This window comes from Lepeophtheirus salmonis, chromosome 3, assembly GCF_016086655.4.
Source record: "Lepeophtheirus salmonis chromosome 3, UVic_Lsal_1.4, whole genome shotgun sequence".
NCBI classification, from domain to species: domain Eukaryota; kingdom Metazoa; phylum Arthropoda; class Copepoda; order Siphonostomatoida; family Caligidae; genus Lepeophtheirus; species Lepeophtheirus salmonis.
This window is the reverse complement of record NC_052133.2, coordinates 27,174,600-27,188,660: the sequence shown is the minus strand read 5'-3', so window position 1 is coordinate 27,188,660 and position 14,061 is coordinate 27,174,600. Positions and strand designations below refer to the sequence as shown.

The 14,061-nt window shown below is 31.5% G+C and overlaps 1 protein-coding gene across 1 annotated transcript in view; it reads right to left on the bottom strand.

The window, feature by feature from the left end:
- The window catches only part of LOC121114539 (uncharacterized), a 316,164-nt gene that overhangs the window by 25,716 nt on the left and 276,387 nt on the right, over nt 1-14,061 (bottom strand). Inside the window, exons 11-12 of the mRNA XM_071887240.1 lie at nt 8,455-8,687; nt 8,067-8,247 (exon numbers count right to left, since the gene is read on the bottom strand). Of these exons, the coding sequence (XP_071743341.1) occupies nt 8,067-8,247; nt 8,455-8,687 (414 nt within the window). The remainder of the gene's footprint in view (nt 1-8,066; nt 8,248-8,454; nt 8,688-14,061) is intronic.

Below are 14,061 nucleotides of genomic sequence, written 5' to 3'. Positions count from 1 at the left end.
TTTTAGGGCCTTAAAAATGATAACCCTCTTTTTAAATAAAATGTCAAGCATTTCCCCTGACAAATTAACAATAATATAGACATAATAAAACGGAGTTTACTAACACCTCAATCCACTTCAAGCAAAAAAATATTTCCTTTGCAAAAACCTGAGTGTCACGTTAAACACATAAATTTTATGTTTTATTTATTATTGCTTTGACAAATTAGAGCATATAAAATTGAAATCTTTTTTTTTTTTTTGAAGAGGTGTGATCTACTACCGTCATTAAATAAGAATTTACAACTTGCAATAAATGTACCTATGAATATATGTATCATAAACTCTGGTCTCGGTACAATTTTATTAATTATCATTTATGCATAATGAATATTTTTAACATTTCGGGTGTTGCATGGAAATTGGGTCACATATATTTCTTCACACACCCCTTGAAAACAATTACTTTTCAATGCTGTCACGCTTGGCAGGGATGATGGGATTCAGGCGGCGTCTATAAGCTGTACTGGTGTTACAGTTAGTTTCCTAGTTTATGCCCTCTCAGTGTTTCTTTATGGAGGTTTTTAGGGCGGTGTTGTTCGAGTGGTGGTTTTAAAGGCCACTGACTTAACGTTCGGTCAGAACGTATAGTCATGAGAGTTACAGTCAGGGATTTAGGAGGAGCACATAGAATAGGAACATAAGTTTTTTGCTGACCGATTTTACTTCTAAAAACTTCCTTATCATTCTCACTGATGGTAAACCGTTAGAAAGGTAGACTGTGTCCCTATAAAAATTTGAGCTTCTCAGAAAAATCTCTGTTACAATTATTTTCAATCGGAGTAGTACAGAGATCTTGATCTAAACGTATAATATGGGCTTTATTTTAACCGTGAGAGTGTGGAGATGCTTCAATTTCATAATAAGCGTGTGTTTTAACATCGGTTCCTTTACTTAGGACTTGTTTAACTCCTTTTCTTTGGTCCTGAACATAGTAGACTTCGATACACTACCTCTCTTGCATGTACTTGCAATAACTTCTGCCGATTAGCTAGGATATCTCCTTTATGGCTCTCACGTTTAATGTTTCTTGACCCCCTCTACCGGGTTTACATTTAAGAGCTCTCTTCAGTCTCATTACTGGCAAGCTGCTGATTGAAGAGTTAAACTGTGTTTATGAACACTTTGAGCTGGTTTAATATATCTGCAGCGGTCATTTCCGCCCTGAGAAGTGCCGAAATCTTTATCTGAACATTTCACTCTAAGCTCATTTTGATTGCGAGATTGATGTGCGATCTAAGAAGTGGGTTACCCCCATGTTAAACTTAATAGATTTTGACACAATTTCAAATCTTAGAAATTGGTTAACACAGCCTCGAGAGATATGAGCTAACAGAAGGGTTTTAATTTCCATGTAACACCCTTATTCTGTAAAATATAACTACTAAAGATGGGAGGATTCCAAAAAAAATCTCCATGCCCATTCTTATGCGATTCTATTCAAAATTCACCGTGCCGATTCCGATTATTTAATTATTTAGTAATAAGTAAAAAGTATCATTGGTTTTTGGAATAAAAAAAAAATATTGTTATTAAATTTCAATGTTTTTTGTTTGTATTTCAAATTTTGACAAAAAAATTTGAAATATAAATTTTTTTCAAAAATTTACAACTATTCACAAAAAATTAGATTTTTGGAAACAAAAAAAAATTCAAAAACAAATTATTATTCTAAAAACTTATTTTTTTTTTAATTCAGAGCTATATACAAAAAATTTCCAAAATTCACAGATTTCCACAAAATACAATATGGAGTAAAAAAAAATCTTCAAAAAATAAATTTCTAAGCCAATAATTTATTGAAGAAAAATTCCATTGTTAAATTTTATGTAAACAAAATTCAAAAATACATAGTTATTTTCCAAAAATGAAATTTTTTGGGAAAAAAAATTGGGAAAAATTTTATTAAATTTCATATAATAAATTTTATAATTTGTTTTGAAAAAACTTAGCTAAGTAATAAATAGGCCAATACCAGTACAAAAAAAAAAAAAAAAAAAATGTGAATCACTATGTCAACATTATTTTCTTGATGTCGATTTCAGAAAAATCAACCAATTCTATTTCATAGGACCATTAATTGTCCTATCACTAATAACTACTGCATGCTACAGGGGATAAATAGATCATTGCAAAAATATATAAGACTATAAACTTTTCTTGTTACAGCACAAAAATAAAACAGTTGTTTTAATGTTCCATGCAACATCCGCTCTACTTGCTAATGCATGTTTCTACATATTTATTGCTTGAGTTTATGTATAATAAGGCATTGAACCAGTGTTATTTCATTTTCATCATAGTTAAGAGTTTTATAAGGATGTAAAATTTTAAAGAGAATTTGTAATTATACGAAACAGGCATATTTTTGTGTATATCTTTATAAGTAGATAGATAATAGTGTTGTAGGTAATTGTTTCGGTTTGAGACATTTATAATCTCTTTTAAAGTGAACTCATTCAGTCCTAGTATAAAAATCTTGACTACCCTTATTACATTTATTTTAGAACACAACCTTTCAAATGAAAACCAACATGGGGGAATGGGCTCAAAACACCATGCTACAAAATTAAGATCTTGGAACGGCCACCAGCCAGAAATACACATTTCTGAAATTGATTCGAAATCATATATAATTAAGTCAATTGTTTGACTAATTGGTTTCATCTGAAATTTGCTCTAAAACCATTTTATAGAGGAACTATTTATGACATCGTGTGTGGCTTATATGACTGAATTAGGACGTAGTCCTCAATTAATACGTTTATAGGATTATTTTTTAGAATTCATGGTGTTTCAGATATCGATCTACTTTCAAAATCATTTAATAGATAACCATTGTATTCTTTAGTTATATTTTATTGCAACAAAAAAGTTTTTACCCATACAGTGAAGAGGTTAATATTTTGAGCACAAAAAAAATCACACATGTCTATTTTCAATTTCATTCAAATTTTTAATTTTGATTTTTAATATGTCATTAACATACAATAAGTTTTTAGAGATGCATTCGATTCCATTCGAGTATAATAATTGGTAAATAATATTTCCAAAAGTTGTATTAAAAATATCCGTTTTATATTTAAATTTTTTTTTTTGGTCGGAATAAAATGAAATTTGGCTGAAATAATCATTAGCCAATATTGAATTTTTCTAATGCAATAATTTTCGATGATTGCATCATATATCAGTATAAAAGGGGTCAGAAAACATTACAGGATGTTAGTTGAAATTCAATATCCGAAATGGTTAGAGAGCACTCTTTGGAGACCAGAGCCAAGGCTGTTGACATGATAGAGGGTGGATCAAGCCAGAGAGGCGTTGCTCAAAGGTTACAGATTCCTCTCAGGACCATTGAGAATTGGTGTAAGAAAAGGAAGGATGGACAAACCCTTGCAAATCAGAAGGGTCGAAGAAGGAAGAAAAAAATTAGCAAAGTTCCCAAACTGGTAATTTCAAAATCTTGGACCAAAACGAGGCAATACACAAGGAAACTTGCTGCAAGATTGACTTCAAATAGCTATCCATTATCTAAGTCATCTGTCCACAACTACCTGAGGTACTCATTGAATGCTTTGCCATTTAAACCTCGTCTGCACCCCAAACTTTCAGAAAACCAAAGGAAGGCCCGGCTTCAATTCTGTCGTGAGCGGAAACACTGGACTGCAGATGACTGGAAATGTATCCTCTTCAGTGATGAAAGTCAATTTGAGCTATTTAATGCCCCAAATCCCAAAACAAATCGCCTTTGGGCAAGAGATAAGAAAGATGTGGAACCCACTCCAACTGTGAAATCTCCTCTGAAAATTCAGATTTGGGGCCGTTATCAGCCACCCGGCAGTGTCAAATCTTTACCTGATTCCACGAAACCAAACTGTGACGACCGAGTACTACGCAACGGAGATCCTCAGCAAGTCACTGATATTAGCTCTGTCTTGTACTGAAGAAACTGGACCTCCTTTGAAGAGGAAAATATTTGTCTGACACATCAAGAACCATTTTCCATCAGGATGATGCCCCTGCTCACCACTTCAAAAAGGCACAAAAGTTGTGTTCAGACAACTTGGATTCCTGCCAACAGTCCTGATGTGTTTCCCATTGAAAATTTGTGAGCCTTGGTCCAGAGGGAACTCAATGAAAATGCGCCAGCAACTTCAGAGGATGAATTATTTAAAAAAACAACTAATAAAAGCTTGAGAAAAAATTCCTCCAGATACTTTGAATAATCTGCATGACGGAATGCCAAAATGCATAAAAAATGTACTAACCTTAAAGGTCGTCATATTGGGAAGTAAATAAAGTTTTTCTCCAAAAAAATCACTTGTTTTGGTTATTTAATGATCTTTTTAAAAAACCACTCACTTTTTGGACATGCTCTACCTACGCAACCATTTTCGTCTGTAGTATTTCAGTGGAGTCGATCCTTTTATAAACAAACCTTCAATTAAATTATTTCCAGAAGTTTTTGTAATATTTTGCGTGATATATGATTTGTTGTTTATTCTACCCCTTTAAATACATTTTGGTATCTTTTTTTTTAGTGCACGTACGTATTTATACAGGGTTGAACTTATCGAGTTTTATTTTATTAATTTTAAGAGTAAAATATAAGCTCGAGGTTTTGTACGGACATTTATTGCACAAAATCATCCGAAAATAATGCTTGGAACAACTTTTATTCAATATATGAGCCCTCTGCTTTTATAATTGATAAAGGTATAAACCCTTTTGTAGGCCTTGACTACGTAGTCAGACTCGAGCTTCATCCACTCCTTCTTGATGGAAGCCTCGATACTTCTGAAGAGTAGTACATGCTCTCTCCTTCATACGCACATAGATAGAGTAGTCCAAGGGGTTCGTTTCAAGCGAAGAGAGGGGACACATGTTGAGTTTCTAAAAGTCGGGAAAGTCGTCTCTCAGGAAGATTTTTGTCTAAGCGGTGCAAGACACTGAGCTCCGTATTGATTGAAAACAAAGTTGTCCCCGAACTTGCTAATCCAAAAATTCAATGTGAGCGTCAGCCGTGAGCCACACCTTCATCTATACAAGAATGGGAAAACTTTGCCTTACTGACCTCATCACCCAAGACCACGGATCCGGCTATTTTTTTTGTTCCGAAGATATTTCTCATTGAAGCAGATATATTCTCTGGATGTTCGGTTGTGATGATACAGCTGTTTTAATTATTCACAGTTACATCAACATTGTTAATTTTTTTATATTAGAAAAACGTAAATCTTTGCCCGAATTTTGGTTACATTTAAAACATGGAGAATATTCGTTGCTCTTTCCAATCGTCTCAACTTGCTTTGTTCAGAGATAGAATATTTTGTTGTCCTCATGCGTAATTTTGTAACAATGTCATTCGGGATAAAAAATAATAAAATGTGTACTACTAGATAAGATCATCATCCCTGTATATATGTGCGTATTTATTTTAATTATTATATGTTGATATTACTATGAAATTGAAATATAGATAAGTTTTGTTACACACAAAAAAAAGAAACAAATTATAAGTGGCTCATAACTTTCATATCATAAGTAGTATGCTAAATAAATACACCAAGAACTTATGACCGATAAATAATGCATGCTTTGTAAAATAATATAAAAACACGACAGTTCTACCTATCTGCAAACGCTCGAATTATGAAATTAATTCCGTGGAAAATATTGCGATAGAGGATTTTAAATCTTATTTGTGAATTTAAAATACAAGTAAACGCTATTCCATACTTTTTTTTAGTGTAAGTTATTGCCAAAGCTCATGCAATGCCTCTTAAATTAAAAGACTAATCTATAATATTAAAAAAAAAAACATAAATTAAAGACATTGATTCATTTTCGATGTGGTGAATTTATTAAACTCAATTTCTTAAAAGAATATCCCAAAAAGTATGTTTGTAGTTTCCGTCGGCTCTATTTATGGAAATATGCAGGAAATTCATTTGAAACAATAAATCACTTGGATAAGATATTAAGAATATATATGTACAAAGTACGACTGCGACATTTTAATCAGATATATGGAATGAGTTAATTGTTGGAGATCTATTGGTTTATCAAGATTGCAATACTCTTATTTTTTAACGTTCCCTGCCTTCAAGGTTAAACAAGTCAATTGTATATTTGTATAATGAACTGGTTCGTATTTTATTTATTTCTCTCCATGATGTGGGGGGGGGGGCACAGTTCAAATCTGAGTTGTAGTAAAAAAAAATCCATTATTGATAATAGATTATTTTCCCTCCATTAATGTGCAAATCTTTGGCAATCAAAACAGTGCTTACATGAGTGTCAGACTCGAGAATTTTCATTATTTAATCTACAATTTGCCTTCCGGATCGTACCGCACGTATAATATCAAAATTACCAGAACAGAATCGGTTAAATCAAAATACCACATGAATGGCTGTGACAGTCTTAGGACAATAAACACAAGTCATATTTTCAGCTACCTGCCTTGTGTTGTAACATTTATCGAAGAAAAACTGCCAAATATAGCACAAGCATGAAATTATTTACGGATTTTTTTTCTCTTCTTTTTTATGTATTTTGTTGTCAACTGTCGATTAACTCATTTCACTTATTACGTCATGGTTATTTCAGTAATTATTCTTTTAAAAAATAAACAAAGTAAGAAGGTGTTTTAGTATTTTATCTTTATGTTCCGTGTCCAAAAGGATAGGTATACAATTTCTTGTTTAGCCCTCGTCTGTTGTATATAAATGTATGGCCCCTATAATTATTTTTTTGAATAAATTTGCCAATATCATATAGATTTAAAAATCTAAAACTACACTTTTAATATAATATTACTAAGCAATATTAAAATAAAGTATCGAATAAAATCCTTTGTAGGATTTTATTGTCATTATATACCTGTAAATATTATATAATTCACTTTAAAAATTGTGCAAAAATAATATGACAATGATGGTGCGGGAGGACGTAAGAGATAAACAGCAGTTGGTATGATTGACTTATTAAATATCATATGATTTCGGCACTTTTTCTGGTTTTTTAGAGGGATAGTTGCGTTATACAATAAAGGTAACGACGTGTTCCGTATAAAGATTCATGCTACCAATAAGTTTTTTAGTATTGATTTTTTTCTTTCTTTGAAATAGGTTTAGTACATAGAAATCCATTAATTTCCACCAAATAGATGGCTTTTGTAATGTGTATTTCTCATTTTGTAAGAGCGATTAGTTTACGCTGGATGGCGTTAGGAAGAAGATTTCTTCCTATAAAAATTAAATTATCTACATTTTACAACTCTAATAAGTCTAGAGTTGCAAAATATATGAATGTGCGTCAAAGATGTACAGCAAAAAAAAAAGAGAATATCCGCCATATTTTAAATTTTTTATTCGATAAACGAGAAAACATAAGATGGGCGCTAAAAATGTGAATAGTATTTATGAATTTGATAGTGTAATAGTCAATCACATGTAAGTTTTGTTTTGTCGGTTACGTTCTAGTAATTTTGATGTTATAATGGATTTCTTTTTATACATCCTTTAAGTAATCCTACATCAACACAAAAGCAAGGTAGAATGATTTATCTCAAAATTAAACCTGGATTATATTTGTATCTTTCAACCAAATTATTGGCACATTCATTTTATGAATCCTTTGTGTGTGTTGCCAATTTTACATAGACTAGCCAAAACCCATGGTCACAATAAGAGAATGAGAAAAAGGTAAATATGATTTGAATTGGACCATAACGGGGTTTATAGAAGTCTCTTAAATCAAATAAAGCTTATAAACTAATGATCAAATCATTGGTTAACTGATTTCTTTCCAGAAGTTCGAATAATAAACCTACAATTGACTCGAATATTTCTATATGAATAGGGCGTTATGTATATTTGAAGTATTGAAATTAATCGGGATTATTTCTTTGTATATGATTGTTTTTAGGTTGACGCAACATTTCAATTAAATAAGTTTGACTTTATAATTACACAACATTTATGGATTAAAATAAAGTTCAAAATTATGAGTAATTGACTTACATTGGATTCCGTAGAATGATTGTTTATCACAGATACGGATCTCATTCGTCCCGACTTGGATGAAATATCATTTGCTGGTAATACAACAAACTTAGAAGAATCGAGTAGTGTATCCGGAGAAGGAAGACCAGACGGTGTTCGACCCTTTTCATGATGACTTAGATTGTGATCGGCCAATATTCTGAAATGCATAAAAATAAATCCATGATTAAAGGTGGACCATAAATTTGCAGTGGGGATTTTTTATAAGGAATTTATGAGGAATCATTACGATTTAGATATATTATGTATTTATAAGTCAATAAATTTCCTACAAATGTGGAAAATATCTTTCACGTAATGATTTATCACATGATGTAAGAAAGGGCAAGGCAATGCATAGATATACCTCCGTGTTTCTTCTAACTCAGAGTGTTCTTTTTCATAGAGTCTCTTCAAATTGTCCACATGGAGAAGCATTACTTCAATTGCACGAGCAATGCGTGCTTCTTGTTGAACAGCACCATAGACTTCAGCTGCAGAAGAAACGCGACTAGAGCTCTGCCGTAGAACGTCAACTTGTTGTGTGAGGCGCTGGAGCACATCCCGGGTTTCTGTGTCATTGCATAGTCGATTTAGGCCCTGGAATGAGTAATGATTAAATGTAGATTTTAAGTGTTATGTATTGATTAGATCAATTCATTTAATTTAATTATGAAATAATAATAAGTGCATTTTGCATACATATATTGGGGTATAGTTTTACAGTTAAGAATTTTTTTGGAACCGGTTTTTCTTGGGAACCCTTCGTCGTACAGCTTTAAACACCAGTTTATCAGATTTAGTAGACAATTTTGTATAATTTCTGTTTACAGAGCGTTAAAAATGTCCTCCGAGTACGACCGTAGTGCACCGATCATTGTCACCCTCCGTGCAGGCCGGACTCCCAATGAGATCATCGACTTTCTCAAGTTATCCTCTGCCACCGTGTATCAAGTAGCAAAGGAGTTTCACAGGTTACAGCCGGAAGATAATATCGTTACCAGGAAGACGGCGTTAATACCAGCCATCTACTACATAATTGGCTTTTGTACAATTTGGATATGTTCTGGTCTAAGGAAATATAGTCCACTAGCTCGAAGACTGCAATAGCTTGGACTATGTGTAGTGTGTCTTGGAGAGGGAGTCCATCAAGCGTGCTCACAACAATTTGGTTTCTCTGATAGCCTACATTATTGAGGCTGTAAACGATATGAATAAAAATCACCGGATCAAGGCGTGCAGCAGGCTCTGCGCCAGGTTGGAGGCTGTGTTTGAGGCGGAGGGTGGTTGGATTGTATGATTAGGCTCATGGAGAGTCCCTACGTTTGTATATAAATGGATTTGTAAATATCTCCGCTAATTTAAGAAATAAAAAGGTTTGTGTTCTGGTCTAGAAAATTCTTAATAGTAAAACCGCACCCTGTAGAGTTCCCATTGTCTTAAAAATGAATATATAAACATACTCATGATTTGCCCTCATAATATGGGATTTGAATATTGCAGGGAGTTTAAATTTAAAAGAAAAGTATTTATTGCTAACATTCGGTTATATATATATATACATATTTTTTTTTTTTTTTTTTGGGAGGGAAGGGAGGGGATGCTTGGTTTTTGGATTATTTATGAAAAAAATCTAAAAAATTTGAGAAATTAAATTTCAAATATTAATTTATAATAAAAAAAAAATCATTTATTAAATTTGTAGACATTTACAAACTATTCACAAAAAATTGAAATATTAGAAAATTCATAGCTATTGTTAACTAATTACTTGTTTTGTACACCAAAATCAAAAATCTATAGCTATTAAAAAAAATTAACATTATTTTAAAATTTTTGTAAAAATCCCCAAATGTTCACAAATAATAAAATTTTTAAGAAAAAAATTTGAAAAAATTAAATTTCTCATATAGAATTTTATGAAAAAAAATATTATGTCATTTTTTTAGGAAAAAAAATTGAAAACTTAAATTAAATTTCAAATATTAAATTTTTTAGTAAAAATTCCTTGATTAGGGGGAGGGGATATTAACCCAAATATTAATCGATTTTTTTTTAATACACAACTGATAAAAACTCAAAATTAAGCTTATAAATCATAACAACATTAAATTTGGGAATCGACAAAATAAAATTTGTGATTACTAATGTTGTAATATTATAATTTTGTCTTCCATAAAAACTTATATGAAATATTAATTACTTTTAACATAGTTTTGGCACTAAAAGTACACTCATTAACTATGATAAGATTGAACGTGATATATGGAAGAACAGCTCATATAATATTTGCAGCAACGCATATAGCAAGAGAACAAACTTAAAAGTGACTTAATTAATCAAATTCACCGAACTTTTATTATAGATTGCAAAATTTGTGAATAGTTTATAGAAAATACATTTTTGCAACAACGAAAAGATGCATTTATTCTGAAAGATATTTGAGGTGCATATGAATGCTATTTCCAGCGTTAAAATCTATTTTAAACAGATTTAAAGCAATATTATCATTTTGGGGTTCATATGATCCCAGTTCCCTAACTAAGGGTTAAGAAGAAAATATGAATATCCTTACTAATAACTAGCAGCAATACCTGGCATTGGCCAGAGTAATTAGGCTAAATGACAGATATAATCAAATAATTATAATAAGACAAGTGGACCCTCTTTAATAAATTTGTAGGATTTGGACATTAATATGTGTATAGACTTAACCCTTTCTCTCAAAACGTTGCCCAGGAGCAACACATCTGAAAATAGTCTCTATTATAAAAAAAAATATCAAAAGAAAAGAGGATGATTTGCATGAATTAATATGTGTTTGCGTATAAATATTTTGTCCTTTTAGCATCGGAAATGCAGGAGTTTATACGTTTCACGATTGTTTCAATCCGTTCAATTTCAATAACCTTTATATAATTATGTGTAGAAAATTGTACGTAAACTATATATTAGTAGAATATTAATAAAAATTGTGTTTAATAGGATGCCATTCTTGGTAGCATTCTTAATTAGTAATAAATCTATTTCGAACTTATATTTTATCCATTATTTATTTACATTCTAATATTGTGTTTATTTAAAAAAATATATATATATATATGTAATTTTTTTTTCTTGGGGTATGTTTCTTATACTCAAAACATTACAAAATTGTAATAGAAAATTGTATATTTCACCTATTTATAATTCATAAGAGAAAGGGTTACTATCAAGGCCTAGTAGAGATGCAATCCGAGAACTATATAAAAACAATCTGCCATCTATCTTTCAAAATATATATTGCATATACACTATAAAAGAACAGGAATTTGATTGCGGTCTAAATATATGGGGAATTGACATGATATCCCCTTGTTCTTAAGCAGAGTCTGATGAAAGTCTTTATGGTTGATTTGTTGTTATGGCCACTCATAAATTCAAATGTAGATCTCAAAAGATTCAAATCTCTCATTTGTTATCTTGCAATAACTTCTTTCATGTATCTAAGTAAAGCACACCCATAGTTTGCAAAAAAAATCAGTTATTGAAGCTTGATAATTAACAAAGATTTTAATCTTTGATTATAGCTCATTTGAAGGGTTTTTTAAGGGTTTATGGATGCTTGAAAAACATGATGTAAGAAAGTAACCATTAGTGTTGGGGTTCGGGTTGAGACTGTGGGGATTTTAAGTAGTTCAAGCTACCAAAGTTCAAAGTAAAGTTCGGAGAAGATCATTCTTACTAAAAAAAAGGTTTTATTTAAAATTACATCTTTACCAATTATCTAGTTGAAATGTACATGACGTCATTTGTGCTTTATAATTGTAAACATCTGGCTACAAAGACGTCATATGAAGCTAAATGTAATTTATTAATCATATTTGAACGATTTATATATCACGATAGTGAAGAAAATCGGTCCAGGTTTGAAAAACGGTGAAATTTTGGTCTACGGTCTGAGATTATCGTGTATGATTATCCGTCTCAAAATATCTTCAAAGTGAATATTTAAAAAAATCTGTCTTTGACAAACTCTCTAGACTAGTAGATTCATAGTCCTGGGATTGTCGTTTTAAATGGTTTTTATAGCGAGATTTCGGATAATTTAGAGTTTTAAGGGTGCCCAACAAATGATATAATTCACCATGTAAATTTAATGTCAATTATGTATTGTACTTATCTACGTAAAAAAAAACTTGAAACAGGGAAAATCCCGATTGACATATTTGAAACATTTATAGACTTATTATTCAAATTACTAGGATGGTTTAAGATAGCCCACAATTTTAGATATATTTTAAAACCTAGATACTTAAAATTCATGATACTTATATCATCTCCGGTATGGTCTTAAAAATATGTAAATAACCCAATCGGTTTCTTTTAAAATTTGGGCTACCAAGACCTTTTATATAAATGAACTGTATATGACGTCAGTCGTATTACAAAATTGTAAACATTGACCTACAATAACGTCATTTGAAGTGAATAGACTGACACAATTGGTTCACCATTTAAAAGAGATAAAATTTTGAACTATGTTCTTGAAGCGAGACTTCACACTAGTCACCACGTATTTTTCAATTTGTTCCTTACGTTTAACTCCCTTGAATGCATCAAGGGTAATCATATATTGGGGATGTATCAGTGGAAGAAGAACAACGTAAGATTATCACGAGAGTGCATCGAACACATGTTATTCATTCATAGTCCGAATAATGCATTATCATGGAGTGAACACACTTTCTTTTTTGACACCCTCATAAAGAAAAACTTTTTTGAAAGGGAACTCAGGTTCATTATTACTTGATAGTTGACACTTATACAAAAACAATATTTAGCCTATCATCACATTAATGATAATTATTGAGCATATGATCCCTACACAATGACAAATCATAGAGGCCTCGGCGCACCTTCATTTCATTTATACAATTACAGCATGCAATAGTGATTGCAATTAAAATCCAAGAGAGTATTTCTTTAATTATTATGATTGTACAATATATATATATTTTTTTAATTTAGTTGACAAGTCATTGATGAATTGATTCTTTTTTTTGGGCTTGACATCTATGCAATCCTCTGCAAGAGATTTCACAATGGCTATACACATATGGTCCTCCTTGTGTAATTCGTTTCAACAGACAAATAGATCCAGTATTGCCATATCTTTAACTAGCTGTGTAGCGAGTAACTATTTATTAGTGTTGGGAATCGGTCCGAAAATCCTAAGCCGGTCTGTTGTAATTTATGATGAACCGAACTAAATCGCTCCTATACATTAATTTGGCCTGCAAAAGTTAAAAAAAAAAGAATCGGTGTAGATTGGTATCCAAAAAAAAAAATACCGTCTGGATCGGACTTAATTAAAATTCGGTCTAAATCCGTTCTATTAATGATTTATTGATGACGTCAGATGTCTTTTAAAAGGGTGAACATCGATCTACAATAACGTACTATGAAGATAAATGTGCTCTATAAACTAAGGTAAATAAAATTGTACTAGAACTGTTAGCCTTTTGGAAATAGCTAAAAAAAAGAAACCGAGAATCAACATGGTAATCATCACAACTAAATAAATGTTTTGGAGGAGAGTGGTTTAGTCGTCATTAATTTTCATTAGATCAGCTACAAGTAGAATTCCGAGTCCTTCTTGGACTGAGAGTGGAATTGAGGGTACGTGTTTTATTTCCTTCTCTCCCTTCCTCCTTGTCACAGCTGATTGTAGCTGATCTTATGAAAGGTCATAGCTGTCAAGCTGTTATCTTCTGTACAAAAATTTGAATTTCACTCTGTATAATAGGGGGAAAATAGGTCCAGTGAGTTTGAGACCGAAAAAAATAGGTCAGCTTCTTTTGTGTGAACAGACCGAATCTTTATTTCTCTTTTTGAATATATTTTGGTAAGTCTTAAGTCAGTCCTTAAATATTTGTACAAGTCTAGTCCAGTCTTAGGACTGCTCTTTGGACTCTCAGTACTAGAACTAATT